Here is a 20,715-nt window from a genome sequence, read left to right on the forward strand (position 1 = left end):
TTCAAATATATTCAAACTCGTGTTATTCTCTTCATGTCTGTCCCTTGAATTAAAATTAAAACAAGTGAAAAATGAAACTAACCTGAGCAATCAGGTGTCCAGAGCTTCAGAGAGCAGTGCTGCAGTCTGACCAGCAGAGGGAGACACTGTGACAACATCGGGAGTGAAGTCACTTTAATTAAACAACTCACTGTTCAACAGACTGAAATAGGAACCTTTAATCTTTATCGCAGTTAAACAGATTCTTTTACTTTACAGACTCAAAGAAAAGCTAAACATCAACAATTTGAATCATGCAGGTCAGAAAAACAACACAACAAATGAACAATAATAATGATAAGCACGGTCATATTAATAATAATAATGATAATAATAATAACAATAATAATAATAATAAATACACAGAGTCACACCAGGTCAGCTGAGTACCAAAAACAAACATCATAAATACAGATGGTCCAGTTCAATGGCTTCAGTTTGAAGACAGAAACAGGAAGTGGACAATTCTGTTCAGGAAATGATGTCACAGGGTGTGTCGTGTAAAGACGACTTGTGACCTTTGACCTTTCAAAACACATGAAAACTTCTTTAAGCTTCTCTTAAATTCTCTCTTTACAAACAGACCGGTCAGAACATTTTCTGTAACAGTCTAGAACCTTGTCTTCCCTTTAGGACCAGGCAGAGAACCAAACAAGTCCAACATTTAACACCAGGTGGGAACCAGAACAATGTCCTGTTAGGGGGTCACATGACCTGTGGAGGTAGCACACCTAGCATGTGTTGGATGGTTTGAAGGGCGTTTGTGTCCTTGTGCTTCAGTTTCAACATGAACATGTATTGATACAGAAGTTCATCAATTACAGCGTATGAGGACAATTAATGAGATGATTGTCACGTCAGACGCGCGCACACACACACACACACACACACACACACACACACACAGGTACCTTTAACTGCCTCCATCGGTCACATGACCCTTGTCATTCTTTAACTCACTCAACAACCAGCACAACATGGCGACAAATGAAACTGTTGCATCTGATTAGGAGTGGAACATGTTCCTGGATCAGAGTTTAATGTTCTCAGTATGGAACCATTAGTTTGTTCTCTCATGACACATTTTACAGTTGTACCAACAAGCAGGAAGTCACTGTTCATTAAGTCATACCATCTGCCTGCAGGGAGGAGAGGACTGCTTTATCGGACGGACAGGAAGAACAACAGGGGAGAGTTTTCATAGTCGTACCAGCATCACAATTCGATCAGTGACATCACTTCGCTCAGTCTCTCATTGGTTCGTTCATCTTTGACATTACTGAGAGCCAACCATTAATCCGGGTAACATGCTAACATGTGCTAACCAGTGTTATATTATCTAAATTAAGTGTCAGCATTAAAGCTGGCTGCTACCCAGGCTAATCTGTTGACCTGTTTGCTGATTGTAGTTAGTATGAGATGTTAGCATGTTGGCTAGCTGTTTGAAGACTGAGATGTTGGGTCAGGGTAATATTAGAGGCATAAGCCAATCAGATGGCTCATTAGCCAATTGTCAGAGTAGTGTAGTATTAGCAGGATTACCAGACCATGTCAGTTAGCATGTTGCTAGCTGTAGGTGTTATGTCAGGGTACTTGCAACCTGTCAGTTAGCATATAAGCTAGCTGTAAGTGTTGGATCATTGTGGTATTAGTGGTAGCTTGACAGTTAGCATGATAGCTTGTTAGCAGAGCAGCAGTAACTCGTCGTCGCTGCTCTCTGTCTTGCCTGTGGCCTCCAGACAGGCGTCAGGGATCTGAGCCGTGTGGACAATCCCACAGTGTTCACAGGGGCCGTCCCGCCCCCCTCGGCAGCTTTTCCCATGGTGATGGCGGGAGGCGTGGCCTGTGGTGGAGGAGGGGTGTGGCTCCAGCAGCGGCTGCCGGACGTCGCTGACCGAGGGCGAGGAGTCAGAGTCAGAGACAGGGATCAAGAGCTCCACGTCTTCTTCTTCTTCTCTGCTTCCTTGTCGCTCGGCAGTCTCGGCCCCACTTCTTCCTGGTTCCAGCTGGCGAAGTGGGCTGTGATTGCTCCAGGTCTGGTCCTGGTGGTTCTGGCCTGTTCTGGTCAGGTTCCTGGCCAGGCGGTGCAGGTTCTGGGCCAGACGCTGCAGGGCGGAGGTGGGTGGAGCCTGGGGCTCTGTGGCGTCACTATGACACCCTGGATCCAGACTGGAGGCTACCACAGCAACAGGGCTAGAGGGGGTCGGTGTCTCTCTGGGCCTGTCACTGCCTCCGTTCCGGCCAGGAGTTGAGGTCAAGGAAGTTGCTGATGTCGTCATAGATACTACAGCCTCAACAGCTGTCGGGGGCGGTGTTTTCTGGGGCAGAGGGGCAACAGATCCACCCACTGCTCCCACACCGCGCTCTCTCCCCCGCTCACCCTCTGTATCTGTGTCATCTGAATCTGGAGACAGCAGGTCTGATCCAGAACTCCCAGTGCTGCCAGTACCAGCACTGTCCTCCAGGTCAGCAGAGACCAGAGCCAAAGATCCGGACCGTCGGGACCGCGAGAAGGTGAAGAGACGGCGCCACAGGTTACTATGACGACTGGAAGATGGGAGTCTGAGGGAAGTGAAGCCGAGCTGAGAGCGGACAGCCAGACGGAGGTTCTCCAGAACGGACGCCTGCCGACGCACAGAGGTAAATATTCAAGATTTAAATAAAGTTTTCTTTTGAAAAATTGTGTATTTACAGAAGACAGTCAGCCTAACAGACAAACAGGTGGAGGACAGACACACAGGTGATAGACAGGTGTACACTCTGTACCTGGCTCCCAGAGCACACTGGGAAGTCCTCCACAGGTGGGATCAGTCCCTGAGCGATCAGCTGACCATATGAGGGCGGGGCTTCCCTCCTCAGTAGCTCCGCCTCCACTCTGGACAGCTGTGTTTCAAACGACCTGTAATGACCAATCACAGCTCATCAGGACCAATCACAGCTAACAGTGAGAATAATGACCAATCAGAGGGGTCCATCCTCACCTGCGTTCAAACATGCGCAGTGAGTAGAGTTTGCAGGTGCAGCCAAGGGCGATGACCAATAGGAGACCACAGATGAGGCTGCCGATGACAGCGGCAGTGATGACTCGTGTGGGAACGATGACGGGACAACTCTCCTCGTCGCTGCCGTCGCCACAGTCGTCCTGAGCGTCGCACACCCATGACTCAAACACACAGCGGTTGTTCTGCAGGAGGTCAAAGGTCAAACAGACAAATGTTCATGACACTGAAATACAGAGAACAAGGAGACAAGTTCATTTGTTTTTAAGTTATTTATCAAACATCTTTCTGTACTTCAGCTTCCCACTCCATAATCAATAATCACTTCTGGATGACATCATACTTGTTGCGTGCCGCAGACTGACGCTGTGCGCTGGCTATTCAAAAAACAAACGGAACTACAAAACCTCAGTAAATGGATTTGAGGTAGACCATACAGTCACACTGATCATTTGTGAGGTTCTTTGTCCAGCAGACGTTCGGTACCTTGCAGTGGAAATTCCCCGGCTGGCAGAAGAAGCAGTTCTTCTCATCAGAACCATTGGGACATCGGTTCTGGTAGTTACAGCGGTCAGATCGAGGGTAACACGCTCCGTTTCTGGAACAGGGGAACTCGTCCTCCTGACACGATGAACAGTTCAGCTCATCACGACCGTTCGGACAATGCCAGTACCCGTCACAGCGCTGCTGCTCGGTGTAACAACCCCAGTTCCCCCCACAGGGAACCTCCCACGGCAGGCAAAACCCGTCCACCTTAAGAACACGGAGGGAGAACAGAACCAAGTTAAGTAGAACCTGTCCACCTTCAGAACACGAAGGAGAGCAGAACCAAGTTAACTGAACCTGTCCACCTTCAGAACACACCTGGTAGGTGACATTGAACCCTCTGGCTGCGTTGATCTTATCGGCATAGAAGTGGACTCGGAGCTGCCCGGACGATGACACCACAGCGACCGGCGCTCTGGAATCAAAGGCGGTCAGCACCCTGAGGAGATGGCGAGGGTTCTCCTCCAGGCCGTCGTAGACCTTCACGTAGTCGCCATATCCGGTCCCGTCCAGTTTAAAGTCTGTGAACCGGAGGATGACCTACGGGGGAGAAGACGGCAGCTTTCAGGGAGGAACTGATGGGGATTCTCCACCAGGTGTGGTGTTGGACTGAGGTCTGAGGTTACCTTCCTGTGGTCTCCGGTGTCGATCAGCCAGGTGCAGTTACTTCCTGGAGGGTAGAAGTCAGGGTAGTTTGGAGAACTGAAGGAACCGTAGAAGTTCCTCAACCATTCTCCACACGTTGGAACGTCACAGTCGATCTCATCACCGAGGTCCTGAAGAAAACAAGAGAACAAATGAATCTGTTGAAACTGCAGGGTCCAGTCCATGACCGTCTCAGCAGGGAGAAGAACCACTGTGGTCCTGAACCTGACCTGACCTCCAAACAGGGGGCAGAACTGGAGGACATTTCATGTCTGAGATCAGCAGGCGGATTAAAGATCCAAGTGCTGTACTGGACTGTGGTGGTTCAGAGGTATTAGCTCAGTGGTCAGCTTCTCAACTGTGGTCCTGGTCTCTGGTGGTTTCGGGACTCACAGGGGAACCACTGCTCCTGAATCTTCCTGGCCTCCCTGCAGAGGAGGAGGCCCGGTGCACACCAGAACCCACTTCAGGCGATCCTGAGGCATTCCCAGGCCAGATGAGATATATAATCCCTCCAGTGAGTTCTGGGTCTGTCCCAGGTCTCAGTCCAGGATGGATCTTGATCTGATGGCTCGTTCAGATGTGGAGTCCAGACACCATAACCTGGAGTGTTTCAGTCAGTTGGCCTTATGGAACATTGATGATCGATCTATTAGTAAAACATGTCAATGTGTTTCCACTTACACACCCCACAGTTCTGAGCAGCATGGGAACCAGAACAGTTCTGAGTAGCTGATATCATAACCAACACTCAGCTGGTCTGAGTTGAGGGATGGCGTCTGAGTCTGGTGCGAGTCTGGTGTGAGTCTGGTGTGAGTCTGGTGTGGGTCTGGTCTGGGTGAACTGGTTTGTTACCTGACAGTCGATGCTGCCGTCGCAGCGCAGGCTGTGGGGCAGACAGGTGTAGATCCGGGTGTAGCGGGACAGGCAGGGGAACTGGTTCAGGCTGCAGGGCTGGAAGGAGAAGGGAGAGTCCACACACAGCTCCTCATCTGAATTGTCTCCGCACTCATCCATAGAGTTACAGCGCCACCAGTCCGGGATGCACTTCCCATTGGAGCAGTGGAACTGGTCCACGTCACAGCTGGACGCCTCTGGTTTACCTGCAAACACAGGATTATTGATCAGTAACTGTCTGACGAAGCATCTCTCACACGTGTTCACTTTGGTCACTCAGGGTTCATGGATCAGCAGCTTCTCATCCTGTGATGTTATCCTGCCAATGCTGTGCATCCTGCGTCCTCACCAGTGATGTAGGACAGTCTGAAGCCCTTGCCCGTCAGACTGTCGTCCGAGTGGAAGTGGATCCACACGTGGTCCTGGGAGGAGATGTAGGGGGGCGGTAGGGACGAACCACAGACCCGCAGCCCGTCCAGGCTCCTGTAGCTACTGATGGACATCCAGTCTGAGGCGCAGCGGTGGGATCCCTGGAGGTCAAAGTCCTGGAAACTACGAGAGGAGAGAAGAAGAAATTGTTAAATATAGGTTTTATGCTGCATGATTCTGGTTCTGTAAACCATGGAAACAGGCTGTCCGTCACCTGATAGTAATGGTGTCACCGGGTCGGGCTCTGATGTTCCAGCTGCAGTTCAGTCTGGACGGATACTGAGATGGCCACCCGGGGCTGGTGATGACGCCGCTGGACGCCCGCAGGAGCTCCGCCACCTCGCCACAGGCTAGACAGACAGACAAGCAGGCAGGCAGACAGAGAGTCAGACAGACAGACAGTCAGAATCAGAATCAGAAATCTTTTAATGTCCCGCAGACGGGGAAATTTGTTTGTCACCACAGTTTCGGGATATTACAAGACTTTTTTTCCAGACCGACAGAGGGTTACATCCCCACTTTAGATGTTTAGCTCTTCCTGGCATTTGTGTCTGATGTCACATCATTGTGGTTGTGTCCTCACCGTTCGATGTTCCGGACACATAGACGTTGTCGTTCCTCTGAGACATAGCAATGCATCCTGGGAAACACAGAGACAAATAACAGGAAGAAGCTAGCGTTAGCATTGCTGCTAATGTTCAGACTGACACAACATGACAACAGACCAGCAGGAAATGACCCGTCAACACTTGACTCCTCTGACATCACATGTTCACCTCAACAATTCATGTGAAATGATCTGGTAGTGCTGGGTGGTATACTGGTTCATACCGAGTACCAGTGTATATTTTCATTATATGAATTTCTTAATATACCACCATACCACTGTATTTGACTACACAACGTTTAGAACACTGCGCCGTGGGACACCGTTTCAGACCGGACCCTTTTCAATGTCGCGCTTCTAAACAGGCATGATGCGACGGCCAGGCGTAGTGGGGTAAACAGTAGTGCTCTGGTGTTACGTTACGGTGAAGATTGATAGGATAGACATTGCAGTTCATCTCTTCATCCGCAGACGTCAAGATACGCAACTGGAAAGCTGCTGAGATCCGGGAGATGCTAGCTCTCCTCGGTCTCGGTAGCTGTCTGCTTGTTAGCTGCTAATGGTCGCTACTTTCAAATTAAAAGGCCCCCGTTAGGAACCCTGTTCTAAACTCCGATGGGGTGCAACATAAAGCTCTTATTTTGAAGAAAAATTTGACCTGCTTCCTGTTAGCTGTCTGTTGCTTGAGGCAGCTAACAGAGGGGGCGAGGCGCTCCGCTGCACCCTTCCTTTAATAGCGGGGGTTTAACATCGGCGTGTGTTTGACTGAGGAGGCGAGAATATGGGCCACGGGTCAATAATTAAGTAAATCTGTCAAGTGTTGCCACATTTCTTCCGATGCACATGTTGTATGCCACTGTTCGCGCCAAACTTTGTGCCTCACGTCATGTCACATGTTTACGCCGACCTCAGTGGCGCTTTTTGGGAAGAAGGAATGAGAAACTGGTTGAGAGAGGAAAATAACACCTCCCTTATACCTTTACCTTGCAGCAAATGTGCTGCCTTTTCAATCTAAAAGGAGCTAGTAATTCCTCTCTCAACCAGTAGACAATGCTGTGAACACCTGATTATGCATGGAAAAAAAAAAATTTCTGTCATATACCGTGAAACCGTAGGAATTTTGAAAAATACTGTGATATACATTTTTGGTCATACTGCCCAGCACTATGATCTGGATCATCTCCGGATCCGTTCAGACGTTTGTCTCGTGTTTCATCTTTAGAAACCAAAGAGGACAGAAAGACGTCGCCTGGTGAAACACTGACTGCAGCAAGTTCAGACCATTAATCACTAATGAAACCAACCTCTGATCTGACTCGGAGCTGATTCAGATTAACAATAACATGTTAATGAGCTGTTTGCAACTTAACTTAAGCAACTTAAGAAACCAAAACAAGTCCAGCTCTATAATGTCATAGTAAGAAAAGTGTTTAATAATGTTTAAAACCAAAACTCCTGTTTGATTCACATATAATTATTTATATCTCACAGCAGAGATTTAACACCTTACACATGTTAAACGGACCTGAGTTAAAGCCGTTTCACACCGGTGCGATATGAAAATGAGGCACGGATTTGCGGAATATCCATGCAGCAATGTTCCGCATGGAAAACATGCACACCAAGTCCGGTGTGAAATGTGCACATTATTTTCGCACCAAACGAAAAAATGTTGCGGTTCTTTATCTGACAGGAGTGCTCAAGCTCTTCAGCACCCACAGAGCACTCCTTGATCAAGCATTTATGTGTTGTTGTTTTTTTAATAACTCAAAATAATGTCTGTATTTCCAGCTAGAAAACATGCATCTCTCTCTTCCCTCCATTCCTGTTTATGTTTCTGCGTGGTGTTAACGTGAGTTTTCCTCATGCTGAAAACGTGATTGTTGCACACGTGACATCACTCCCCAAGACGCAAGAAGAAAGTGAAAATATATATTTTTACTGAAGAAAATGATGAAAATAATAGTAACGCACAGTGACTTGAATGAGTAACTTTATTCTGATGAGTGGTTTGGAAATATTAACACGTTAGATTACTCATTACTGCAAAAAGTGGTCAGATGAGAGTAACGCGTTACTGCTATCACTGACGGTGTAGTGCAACATGGACCTTGAAGATGTAAAGAAAAAAATAAAAAGAGGAGAATAAACATTGAGCAAGTTTGGAACGTTATTTGTAACAGTCCACGTATTTAAAAAATGCTGGGTTTAAATCAGGCTCATAATTAGTTAATGTGTCGGGCTGGGCCGGGCTCGGACACAACGTGCACGGGTTCAGAAAGGGCTGGGCTTGATTTAAGCCCAGCTCAATCTAAGCTCAGATCTAAGCTCTAGCTGGGAGACTAGAATGATTAAACTTTCGCTCATTTTATCAGATAAATCATTTGCTTTGTATGATGTCACTTCCTGTCTACAAAGCAAACAATTTCATTGGCCAAGAGTGTAGTTTCGCAGACGGAATTCCGGAGACGACAAAGTTGTTCCAGATTTTAATTTGCCACACGAAAGTTCCGCACTGGTGTGCAAGCTCCCATTATAACCCATTAAATCATTTTTTATACATTTCCGTGCGAATAATCTGCACGGAAATTCGCACTTGGTGTGAAACGGCTTTTACTCTGATCAATACAATGTAAAGGTTTATTATTACATCAGATGGATCATTAAACAGCACAGTATTAAATTCAACACTTTGTATGAAATTCTCAAATAATAACCTCCAGAACGGGAAGTGATGTCACATCACAGGTTCTTTATGTTTCACTTCCAAGCTGTTAATCACCAGGATGAAGATGAGTGACAGTCTGGATGACTTCAGATATCTGAGCTGGACCCAAGCCAGTTAACTCACCTGAGATGATGAGCAGGTAGACGACGCTCTGCCTGCAGCTTGGTCTGAGGGCCATAGTAATCCTTCAGTCTCCAGCAGATGATGATGATGATGAAGGTCAGCACACAGCTGGGTGAGCTGGCAGCTGCATTTCACCGACAAATCAAATCAGACAATGAAATCGTACCCTCTGTGCTACCAAATTTGCTGTTAGCTTAGCATCTGCTACACTCACTAACCTTAGATATTACGGTTAAACCGGCTACAAGCTAAGCTAATAGTCATAGCTAACCTGCTACACATTGTAAACTGTCCCCCGTTGGAAACAAAGACTTCAGAGTCCGTTAGCTCCGGCTAACAGCTAGCGTTAGCTCGACAGAACAGACGCATTAAACAGACATTTCAGATGATAAACCACTGCTGTCCGAATACAGCTACAGATAACGGGATTAACATGGAATACGTTTCAAAACAACAACACACTGCGTAGGTAACTAAAGCTGCAGTGAGCTAAGGCCAACTGGAAACCGTACGCTAGCTCTATTTCTATAGATATAAATTACCAGAGGCTAACAGCTAACCAGTCTCCTCCAGCGGAGCCCGGCTGAGGAGGCTAACATCAATAACACTGGTCGATTAGCTGGAACATGCTAACGGAGCTAAGCAGCTAGCTAGCTCGTCCTCCCCCACAACGACGACATAAAGCCCGGAGTGGGACAGCTAACCCGGGTTAATCTGCGCTAACCCGAGCTAATGAACATAACCGGAGCATATTATGCTGCGCGAGCGTCGCGCCGCGTGTCTGTCAGACGACATCTTCACTGTCCGTGTTAGCTGTTAGCTTCGTTGTCGAGCTGAACAACAACAGTCCGCTGGCAGCTGCGATCCGTGCGTGTGTGCGCGCGCGTGTGTGGATGAGTAGATATGCTCCTCCCCTCCGTGTGACGTCGTTAATCATCGTTTTATTCTCTGTGATAACATCTGGAACATTTTAATATCTGTTATTTCATCTAACTCGTGATTATGATGTATTAATACAACTGTTTTATTTAGTTAACTTTTTATTTGATTATCGTTTAAATCGTTTTGATGGAAAATGTTACAGAATGTGAACGTTTGTTGTATTGAGGATATTTTAATGGCAGAGAATAAATCAACTCTTTATTTACACTGGGCTGATTTTTAGTGATTATTACTTCTCTGAGTATTAATACTTTGTTACCTGTAAGAGAGTATTAATACTCTGTTGTATTTGTACTCATTATTTACTCAAACTGGAATGTTACTGTCAGAGAACATGAAGTGGGTCAGTGGTGGACCCCGACACTGACCAGTAGCTTCATCACACATCTCTCAAACTGGCTCTGAATATGAATATGAAATATGAAATATGAATATGAAACATTTTCAGCTCACACACTCACAAACATACACACTCAGGCAGAAACACACGCCCTCACAAACACACACTCACACAAGCGAACACACGCATTTCATGTTTTTATACCTTGTTCATCAGTCAGATCTCTGACAATGACATCATAAAGATGACATCATCACACAGATATTTAATGTAAAGAATTTAATTTAGTCAGACTGAAACATCATCACACTGAGACAAGGAGCAGATACTTGTTGCCTGCTGTTTGTTCACTCACACAGCTCAAGACAGGAAGTAAAAAATAGAAAAGTGTTTACAGGTCAACAGGTTTACATGTCAGCAGGGGACATTCTGCTGCTGATGCTGACGATGATGATGATAAGGACGAGGAGGAGGAGGATCACGATGACGATGATGATGGCGAAGAGTTTCCGGTGTATCTCTGCAGGAAGTGGTCCAGACTGAAGACACGCCCCCAGCCCACAGCAGGGTTCATACTGATGAAGTCATCCAGGTTCATCTGACTCTCTGAGGAGGAAACACATCAGTGATGTCATCATGAGGTCACATGGTGCACATCATAAAACATGGACGTGTCAGAGGAGCTGTCATGTGACCTGCGGTGTGTATTGGGGGGTACGGAGGCGGGGGCATCTTCCAGGATCCATCAGGGTTCTTCATGTGAGATCGATCAGAGGCAAAGTTCAACAGGAAGCTGTCAGCAGGGACCACACGCAACTTCCTGCGAGCGCACACATTGCTGTGATGTCACTTCTTCCACACAATCAGGGACAGGTGTTTAAAATTTCACATCCTGTTTCACAGGATGTTACCTTTGGTGTTCAGGTGTGTTGACTGTGGTGTTCAGGTGTGTTACCTGTGGTATGCAGGTTTGATGTTGTGGTCTGATTGAAGGGCCCGGGCAGCGTACAGCTGCAGACTGCAGGGAAATGACAGCTCAGAGTCCAGATCGTATATCAAAGGTTCCGACTGAACACCAACCTGCAGCAGCACCACGTGGTAGTCCTGAAACACATGATGACATCATGGATGACATCATTATCCTCAACACCCTACCAGCAGTAACACACAGTGACATCACAGACCCAGATCACTGGTTGGTCTCCTCGTCCAGACTTCTGCTTCCACAGTGGAACCTGATGGAAAACAAACAGAACTTTCAGCTTAAGAACATGACATTGTCTTTAGAACATGTCAAAAATGGATCACACACACACACACTCTGTAGAACTTGTCAGAAACACATTCCACAGAACGTCTGACATGTTCTACGGAATGTGTGACACGTTGCACACATTCTGAAGAATGAGTCATAGACGTTCTGTAGAACCTGTCAGATATTCAGCAGAACGAGTCACAGACGTTCTGTAGAACGTGTCAGTGCTACATTTTTTCACCATTCTGTTCTCATTAGAGATGAAAACCACAAACAGTTCCTCCAGCGGTGCGGATCTCTCTGTTCTCACAAACTCGCACAGTTTCCAGACATTTTCTTCACTGCAGAACAAGAACAGACGACAGAATCAGTGAGACACCAGTGGAAACCTGCAAAGCCAGCAACCTATTATGCACTGCTGGAACAGTGTACGTGTCGTAGCGGTATGTATAAATATAAATACTGCAGTATTTACCAGTAACAGCTGGTATAAACGCAGTTCTCGCGGCTCGGTGTGGGTCTGTTGTCACTCCTCATGTTGGTGTTACACTGAATACGCTCCGCCGGAACAAAATATGACGTCACAACTAGTGGAGTTCAAAGCTGTCAAATTAAAAGCATCCACGTGCTGGGTGTGTTTTTCTTCAAATGAGCAGTTTCATTCAGACCTGGGTTCACGGGACGGTGAACGTGGACTTGTTGGTTCTGCCGATGGACCCAGTGAACACCTTTTATTAAATCGGGTGAACTCCTGTAAAGCTGCTGGAATCAAACAGCCAGACCGGAAACACAACTCTAACCTTCAAAATAAAAGCGGAAACCCCTAAAGCTAAATTGTGTGTGCAGGAGCTCCTGGCTGTATCCATATACCCCACACCTGGCACACCTGACAGGCCCAGTCCCAACGCTGTATTTGACAGATCTTTAGCTCAGGATGGACCTCTGGTGGAGAATTACCCACAATTCATAGTGTTCCAACCATTTAACAGGGTTACCATGGGAACAGATGATAAATATATCATTTCATTATTTCACTGCAAAACATTTTATTCATAAAAAAACAGAAATGTTTCACACATCTGTAATCCAATGACTGTTTATTGAACAATAAAACAAACAGGTCCAAAAGTTTCAGTTTCACTAAAAACAGACAGAAAAAAAAAGGTACAAGGTCAAACAAGGCAACGAGTGATGGAGATCAGGTTGCTAGGATACCACAGTGATGGAGATCAGGTTTCTAGGTGAAGAGGCGGATGGTGGCGTCAGCTCCAGAAGAGAAGACCCATGGCTGGGAGGGGTGAAAGGTCACATCCAGGACACCGAGGTCATGAGTGATCACGTGACCTCTGAGGACCTTCACGGGCACAATCAGAGGGTTCTGCAGCAGGTCACTGAGGAGACAGGGGTGAGGTGGGGGGAGACAGGGGTGAGATGGGGAGGAGACGGGTGAGGCAGGGGTGAGACAGGGAGGAGACAGGGGTTAGGCGGGGGGAGACAGGGAGGAGACGGGGGAGACAGGGGGGAGACAGGGAGGAGACGGGGTGAGGCGGGGGGGAAACGGGGGAGACAGGGAGGGGACAGGGGTGAGACAGGGAGGGGACAGGGGGAGACAGGGGTGAGACAGGGGGAGGCAGGGGGAGACAGGGGTGAGGCAGGGGGGAGACAGGGAGGACACAGGGGTGAGACAGGGGTGAGACAGGGAGGGGACAGGGGGAGACAGGGGGGAGACAGGGAGGACACAGGGGTGAGACAGGGGTGAGACAGGGAGGGGACAGGGGGAGACAGGGGTGAGACAGGGAGGGGACAGGGGGAGACAGGGGTGAGACAGGGAGGACACAGGGGTGAGACAGGGGTGAGACAGGGAGGACACAGGGGTGAGACAGGGGTGAGACAGGGGGAGACGGGGAAGTCAGTGTGTAGTGCTGTGTGTAGTGTAGTACTGTGTGTAGTGTAGTGCTGTGTGTAGTGCCGTGTGTAGTGTAGTGCTGTGTGTAGTGTAGTGCTGTGTGTAGTGTAGTGCTGTGTGTAGTGCCGTGTGTAGTGTAGTGCGTAGTGTAGTGCTGTGTGTAGTGTAGTGCCGTGTGTAGTGTAGTGCTGTGTAGTGCCGTGTGTAGTGTAGTGCTGTGTGTAGTGTAGTGCTGTGTGTAGTGCTGTGTGTAGTGTAGTGCTGTGTGTAGTGCTGTGTGTAGTGTAGTGCTGTGTGTAGTGTAGTGCTGTGTGTAGTGTAGTACTGTGTGTAGTGTAGTACTGTGTGTAGTGTAGTACTGTGTGTAGTGTAGTGCTGTGTGTAGTACTTGTAAACAGTCCCATGACAGACGATGACAGATCCGTCGTCGGACGCCGAGGCAAACAGCGGGTAATGTCTGTGATAGGCCACGCCCCTTACGGCCTTTTTATGATGTCTGCAGGCAGGAAGCAATCAATACCATCAATACCATCAACAGTATCATTATGATCAATATGATTAACATGATCAATACCATCAACAGTATCATTACATTGCATTCTAAAACATACCAAAAGAACCCAGAATGCTGCAGTTGATTGATCAGGATGATTGAACACATACCTTAACATCTTGTAAGGTTTGGTTGAGAGGTCAAGGTCAAACCAGCTGAGCCTGCAGTCATAACTCCCACAGATCACATGATCACCTGCAGACACACAGAAAGGTGAGACAGAGGCTCCGCCCCTCACCTGATGTCACCTTATTATTGTCCAATTAGACTCTAACGTGACTGATCAGCAGTAAACAGATGTGGTGTCGTGGTTACCTCCAGGGTGGACGGCCATGCTGGAGATCCACTTGGAGTTGGCCTGCAGTTTCTTGGTCATTTCCTGTTTGACCAGGTTGTAGATGCGGACGGAGCGCTGAGTCGCCACGAAGAAGTAGGGCCTGATGGGGTGGAAGGACACGCACTGAACCAGACCCTTGTTCTTCCTGAAGGGATTCTGGCTCCGCCTCCGGCTCACCTGGTGGATGAACACCTGCAGGTGGCTAGAGTGATCTGGCATCACTGAAGCCAGGTAGTCTCCTTTGGCATGCCATACCACCTGGTGAACAGCCTGCGAAGATCAATACTGATCAGTTAGTTGTGGTCAAGTACTGATCAGCAATCAACAATCAAACAGGCGCGTCTCTCACTTTGGGATGTTGTATTTTCAGACGGATCCCCTTGTTAAGCTCCTCCCCCTCCACCTCAGTCCAGGTGACAGCAGCATCCCCCTCTGTAGGCTCCGCCTCCTCATGACTTGACAGGAGTCGCTCTGAAGCCGAGACAACCTGCCTGTCTGCCAGAGACTGAGACAGGATCAACACCACAGAGTCTCTGAAACAGAGCGAGAGAGACGGGTCATCAGAGAGCGAGAGAGACGGGTCATCAGAGAGCGAGAGAGACGGGTCATCAGAGAGAGAGCTCTACGATGCCAAGAGGAGAGCAGAGAAGGGAGTCCCCTCAGCCAGCTGGTCCACAGGCTGAGCTCCAACAGCACCGGGCACCAACACCGCCCTCACACCATCCAGCCCAACCAAATTATAGCAAAAGAAAAAGACAATTACATCAACTATTGGACATCCACAACCAAAACCCAAAGCATACTCCAATGTTATTTGGCCCTAAACAGACAATACTCCATGGCAGATTATCTGAGCTCTGTAACTGACCTGAGACTGAGGAAAACACCGACTCTGTACAGACTCAGCGACCACAGCCGGCCTTAGAGAGCAGCAGACACAGACAGACCTGGCTGCCCAGAGAGGACCGGCTGGGTCGGTTCTGTCCACACAGACAGGTGGAGACAGAGCAGCACTTCCTGCTGCACTGTGACACATACACAGACCTCAGAACCCACATATACACTAAAATCACATGTACAACCCCAGACTTCCCCAAACTATCAGACCAAGAAAAACTCCAGCATTTACTGGGAGAACAAACTGGCAGCGAGACACGTGAACGCTGCCACAGGAGAAGAGACGAGCTGCACAACACCTGACATGATCTGCTCCACATGAACCAGCTGATCCTGACTGGGTTTTTACCTGCACCCTGATATACTGTTTATTAGTGTTGTTATTACTATTGTTATTATCATTATTATTATTATTATCATCATCATTAATATTGCTAACATTTTTGTTCTGTAATCCTGTACGCTTGGGCAATATTGTGAACCACAGTCATGCCAATAAAGCTTGTTGAAATTGAGACACAGATCATCAGAGAGAGAGCGAGAGACAGGTCATCACTTCCTTACAGGGCAACAGCCAGCAGGCAGACAGACGGGTTTGGGTTCCAGGCGATGCTCTTCACGGCTCCGCCCACCTGAACGGTCTTCACACAGCGAGATGAACACACCTCCCAGAACCTCACAGAACCATCATCACTTCCTGTACACACAGTACACAGTAGAAGTACTCCAGTTAAGTGATACTGATCATGTTGTTCTCTGTGAGGAACTTGTTTCATTCACACACACACGCACAGTGTGTGTTACCTGAAGCTAGCCACTGTCCTGATGGAGACAGACTGATGGAACGAACCAGAGCACTGTGACCCCGATACACCTGAACACACACAAGCAGGTACACCATGTTAGTGAGGACACACCTGAGTGTGTGCATGTGTGTGTGTGTGTGTGTGTGTGCGTGTGTACCAGAGACTGTGTTGTTGGAAACGGCTGCAGGTCTTTGGGTTTGGGAAGTTTAGGAATCAGATCTTCAGGATTCACGTTCACCTGCAGACAGGTAGAGAGGCAGTCAGGTTACTGATCATATATAGCTCTCACACACACACACACACACACACACACACACACACACACACACACACACACACACACACACACACACACAGTGCTTGTCCTCAAGTGTGTCTCAGGTGTGTGGTTACCCTCATCTTCCTCTGACGGGGACACAGGTAAAGGTCGAGGCAGCGCTCAAACCTCTCATGGATGAAACGCGAGAATGCAGGAACCTGACGGAGGCTCGAGAACTTCCTGGGAACAAACGGAAACTTCCTGTCTGACGTATCCTGCTGCTCCCACAGAGCACGCTGCAGAGGGTGAGACAGGTAGACAGTGCAGACAGAAAGGTGTTCTCAGTGAGACAGGTAGACAGACAGGTAGACAGTGCAGACAGAAAGGTGTTCTCAGTGAGACAGGTAGACAGACAGGTAGACAGTGCAGACAGAAAGGTGTTCTCAGTGCGTTTACATGATGCTCAAGAAAACTGAATTACTGGGTTAGTCCGACTATGATCAGAGTTTTAAGATGCATGTATACACCTTAGCCTGACTAAAATCGGACCGGATCAGATTTCTCATAGTCGGATTAAAACATGCAGATTATTTGATTGATAGTCGCATTACTCCTGCATGTAAACATTCAGATTGGATTGGATTTTGCGTTCTGCGCAGGCTCGCGAGTTTTTTCCCAGGGCCGTGAGCCGGAAGCAGAAGGACAGTGATGGCTTTTCTCCGAAATCACTGCAAGAAAGAGCGCCATTGTGTATCTGGATTATGGAATTACCATGTGCACCATATACCAAATGTACAAAGATGTAGCTTTGTCTCACTCATCATAAGACATCTTTCTCAAATGCCGAGGCAGCTGGTGACGTAAAGAGTTCAGCCGGAGGTGTTTCTGTGACCACGAGTTGAAATGGGTACAGTGCCACCTAGCGTACCGGGGTGTGACATGCTACAGCCAGTAATTCGATTTTCTCACCAGCATGTATACTCGGACAACTGCAGCTGTCTAACTGAGCAGCATAGTCAAACTATGGCTGTAATCTAACTAAGCTGTGCATGTGAGGCAGGTAGACAGAGAGGGCTCAGCTGATGTACCTCCTCATCAGTGAACAGGTACTCAGGTGGGGGGTTGTAGGACTCATGGTGACCAGGTAGAGGAATCTTGGGTGCGGGCAGGTGCATCCTATGCTTGGCGAGGATGGACGCATCCTCGGAGGCCCACAGGTCGTAGTAGCGTCCCCTGCTGTCATCATCCTGCCGCCGTGGTTTGATCCAGCCCATCTTGATGGCGTGGACCAGTTTAGACACCTTCTCCTTCTCCACCAGCGACGGGATGAAGCTCCGTTTGTGCTCCGGTCTGTTGGTGACCGGGTGGATCATCAGGTCGCTGCTGAAGAACTCTACCTGAGGCTGGGGGCAAAAGCTTCACCTTAGAACAGAAAACATGTCGACAGACGCAGGCAGAGCTTCCCTGGCGTCGCCTCAGCATACCTGGTGCTCATTGAAGTTGACGTCTCCAAATTGTCCTCGCTGCAGACGCTTCACCAGCTCCACCTGCTCATCCGACAGCACAACGTCACTTCCTGTCTGCTTGTCGTGGACTGTTCTCCTGCAGATGGACACAGTGCTGTTAGAACTGCACGTTAGCAGCTTTAGCATCCCTACTTTAAACAAATAAGGGGACTAGCATTATGCTAACTGGCTGACCAGTAGTCTGGGTTCTCCATTTTGTCCAGGAAGTCATCGAGCTCGTCCTTGTTCCTGATTGGCTTGTAGATCTTTTTCCCGTCCAGGTCGTAGCCAATGTGAGGGAAGTCTTTGTACCACTCCATGGGAATGTTCCCCACCGTGTTCCTGATGTCCTGCAGCAGAACCACAACACAATATAGACTATCAGAGAATAGCTGACGTTAGCACAGAAAACCTGACAGTCCCCATGGAACCCAACAGAACAGAACATGAAGTGTCCCAACAGACCTCAATGCATGATGGTTGATGAAGAACCTTACAGAATTTGCTGAGGACCATGGGATAATGTTTTACTGAGTAACAAAGAACGTTAGTGAACCATCAGAACATTGTGGAGAACCATGAAGAACACCTGTAAACTGATAGAAGCTTGTGGAACCCACAGACAACAGAATGTAGAACATAAGAGAACTCATGAAGAACATGAAGGAACACAGAAGAACTGATCTGACCTCCTCGTCTGAAGAGTCACGCTCGTACTCATCTTCTTTCTTTTCTCCTCCTCCCTTCTCCTCCTCCTCCTCCTCCTCCTCTGTCTGCATGTGGAGCAGAACACAGGTGATGTTCACAATCAGCCAATCAACTGTCATACACGCACGCACGCACACACACATACACAAAACTCTACCTGTTCAGTCTGTTTTGGCTCAACTTTCAGACCATCCTCCTCCTCATCATCATCGTCATCATCTGATCCCCTCTCGTCCTCCTCCTCCTCATTGTCATCGCCTTCGCTGTCACTCCCAGAATCCTCGAGTCCTGAGTAGACACTGTCCTCGCTGTCTGACAGATCTTCGTCCTGCTCCTCCTCAGATGGTTTCTGGTTGAAGTTAAAAATCTAAAGAGAACCAACACATTCAAACTACTGAGAGCTACACCAAATTCCATACAAAAATCTGCTGATTTCAGAAGTGCTTTCCTGATCCAGCATGAAGAATTTCCAATGAAGAAGCTATAAAACATTTGAATATGGGAAGTTGTTTGACACCACCTCCAGAATAATCAGATAAACACATATGGACTAGATATGACATGTTACAGGTGAAGAAAAATTCTATCAACAACAATTAATACACACAATTAAATGTAATGCTCAGAACATCATGAACAGGTATGTTACTGACACACCAGACTTGTTTAATTGTCAGATTATGACTGGAGTTTGGTGTTAGCTGGTGTTAGAGGGAGGATGTCCTGAGGTAGCAGCAGGGCTAGCATGCTAACAACAGAAGCTACACTGTAAACAACAGTGTAATTAGCTAGCTAGTTGTCTAATGCTACAGTTCTACTGTTAATAGCCGTCAACGCTAGCTTCCAGTACAACATTAGCTAACTGAAGTAAACTGGACTCTGTGGCACCAGATTCCCAGTCAGAATAAGACCGTTATGTCTCAGCACACTGAATGCACGCTAGATATTTATCGAGTCTGTTGTGTGTTTAAAGGGAACAACATTATCATCGATCTTCAGCATAGATTAGCATGTTTACTTCCAGGGCATTGTGATGAGAGATAATCCATTCAAAACTCCACTGAGAATCTGGCCATTTTAAGTTGCTCTGCCTGTCTTTAAGCTTTAACTCGTCTGGTGCGGAGCAGCTGGACTCGGTGAGTTCTGCTGAGTTGTGCTCTTCGGTTCTGCTCATTTATCTCAACATCACAGGCGTCACTCGCTCAACATTTAGGGTTTTATCTCCAGCTGCGTGTTTTGGTGCAGCCTTGTCCTGTTAGCATGCTAACAGCTAGCTGCCAGTTTCTCCCCAGTTGTCCCTCCTGTCTCTCTGTCTTCCTGTCTCTCTGTCTCTCTGCGTCACCTCGTCCTGCTCCTCGTCCTGCTCCTCTTTGCTCCTCTTCTTCACAGATTTCTGTCGGACTTTCTTCATGTCTTCGCTCCTCCGCGTGTTTCCACTGCTGCTCTCCTCCATCGCACAGCACGTGGGGCTCTGCGGGGTGAAAGGTCACACGTCACAGCCGGGAGGGAGGAGCTTACTGCTGGCGCCATCTTGTGTTGGCATCGTCATAATCATCATCATTATCATCATCATCGTCAGTGCTGTTTGTCAGTTAAATGAAAGAGATGAAGATCAAACAAACATCAGCTGTTATTGTAAACACATTAATGTAAACGCATGATGACGTCATCAGTTTCTGTGAGGGTCTAAGACATAAACTGTGGAGCAAAATCTTTTGACCTCTCATCGTCCTGAACATTGAGATTCGATTGATGACGTCACTCGGACTTCATCCCCCAACTGGGTCAGAACCACATGATATTTGTCAGGTTGTTGTAGTTTTGTGTTAAAGCTCAGTGAACAACATAGTCTCATCAACACGGCACCAGAATCAACATGGAGCCAACTGGGTCAGAAAAGGTTGTGAACAAAATGAATGTCACAATAAGTGTGCTCATACTGACAACTGCAGTTCTGGTTCTGGTTAAGTTCTGTGAGCTGCACTACCATGTTTAAGTCAGGACACGACGTCACCAATGACACTGTCGTCTTTATAACAACGTGTTTTCAGCAGTGGCGGCTCTTTCTCAGGGGGAACTGTTTTGATGATGATGATGTGACCCATTCAGTGGGAAGATTAATAGGCAGCAAGACAGTTACCACATCTTGTTATTCTCTGGTCAACTTATGGAGCAAAATGTAACGGCTGCAGGG

General features: G+C 47.7%; 3 protein-coding genes across 5 annotated transcripts; all 3 read right to left on the minus strand.

Annotated features, from left to right (window-relative positions):
- Positions 1-159: 159 nt before the first annotated feature.
- On the minus strand, positions 160-9,910 carry lrp12 (low density lipoprotein receptor-related protein 12). 3 transcript variants are annotated; one of them, XM_037092229.1, is made up of 12 exons: positions 9,556-9,910; positions 9,014-9,137; positions 6,139-6,195; positions 5,770-5,905; positions 5,476-5,678; positions 5,085-5,332; positions 4,211-4,360; positions 3,903-4,124; positions 3,525-3,791; positions 3,021-3,223; positions 2,806-2,938; positions 160-2,663 (listed from the first exon to the last, which is right to left on the minus strand). In XM_037092229.1, exons 2-12 carry the CDS (start codon positions 9,066-9,068, stop codon positions 1,722-1,724), a joined length of 2,616 nt encoding a protein of 871 aa, XP_036948124.1. In that variant the 5' UTR covers positions 9,069-9,137; positions 9,556-9,910; the 3' UTR covers positions 160-1,721. The 3 variants fall into 3 exon arrangements, with proteins under 3 accessions (XP_036948124.1, XP_036948123.1, XP_036948121.1); XM_037092228.1 differs by having other exon boundaries at positions 9,285-9,910; XM_037092226.1 differs by having other exon boundaries at positions 9,232-9,910.
- A 649-nt stretch (positions 9,911-10,559) lies between these two features.
- Positions 10,560-12,185, minus strand: wdyhv1 (WDYHV motif containing 1). The gene is made up of 6 exons (XM_037092230.1): positions 12,026-12,185; positions 11,792-11,891; positions 11,480-11,530; positions 11,251-11,399; positions 10,991-11,115; positions 10,560-10,901 (listed from the first exon to the last, which is right to left on the minus strand). Exons 1-6 carry the CDS (start codon positions 12,085-12,087, stop codon positions 10,774-10,776), a joined length of 615 nt encoding a protein of 204 aa, XP_036948125.1. The 5' UTR covers positions 12,088-12,185; the 3' UTR covers positions 10,560-10,773.
- A 445-nt stretch (positions 12,186-12,630) lies between these two features.
- On the minus strand, positions 12,631-20,034 carry bop1 (BOP1 ribosomal biogenesis factor). Its single transcript, XM_037093835.1, has 15 exons — positions 19,864-20,034; positions 18,679-18,888; positions 18,503-18,586; positions 18,009-18,163; positions 17,793-17,910; positions 17,397-17,711; positions 16,443-16,604; positions 16,207-16,287; positions 16,048-16,117; positions 15,808-15,940; positions 14,696-14,879; positions 14,325-14,616; positions 14,120-14,204; positions 13,845-13,952; positions 12,631-12,941 (listed from the first exon to the last, which is right to left on the minus strand). The coding sequence occupies exons 1-15, from the start codon at positions 19,972-19,974 to the stop codon at positions 12,788-12,790; spliced, it is 2,262 nt and encodes a 753-aa protein (XP_036949730.1). The 5' UTR covers positions 19,975-20,034; the 3' UTR covers positions 12,631-12,787.
- Between the last annotated feature and the right edge of the window lie 681 nt (positions 20,035-20,715).

The sequence above is a fragment of the Acanthopagrus latus genome, chromosome 3 (genome assembly GCF_904848185.1).
Source record: "Acanthopagrus latus isolate v.2019 chromosome 3, fAcaLat1.1, whole genome shotgun sequence".
Lineage (NCBI taxonomy): Eukaryota > Metazoa > Chordata > Actinopteri > Spariformes > Sparidae > Acanthopagrus > Acanthopagrus latus.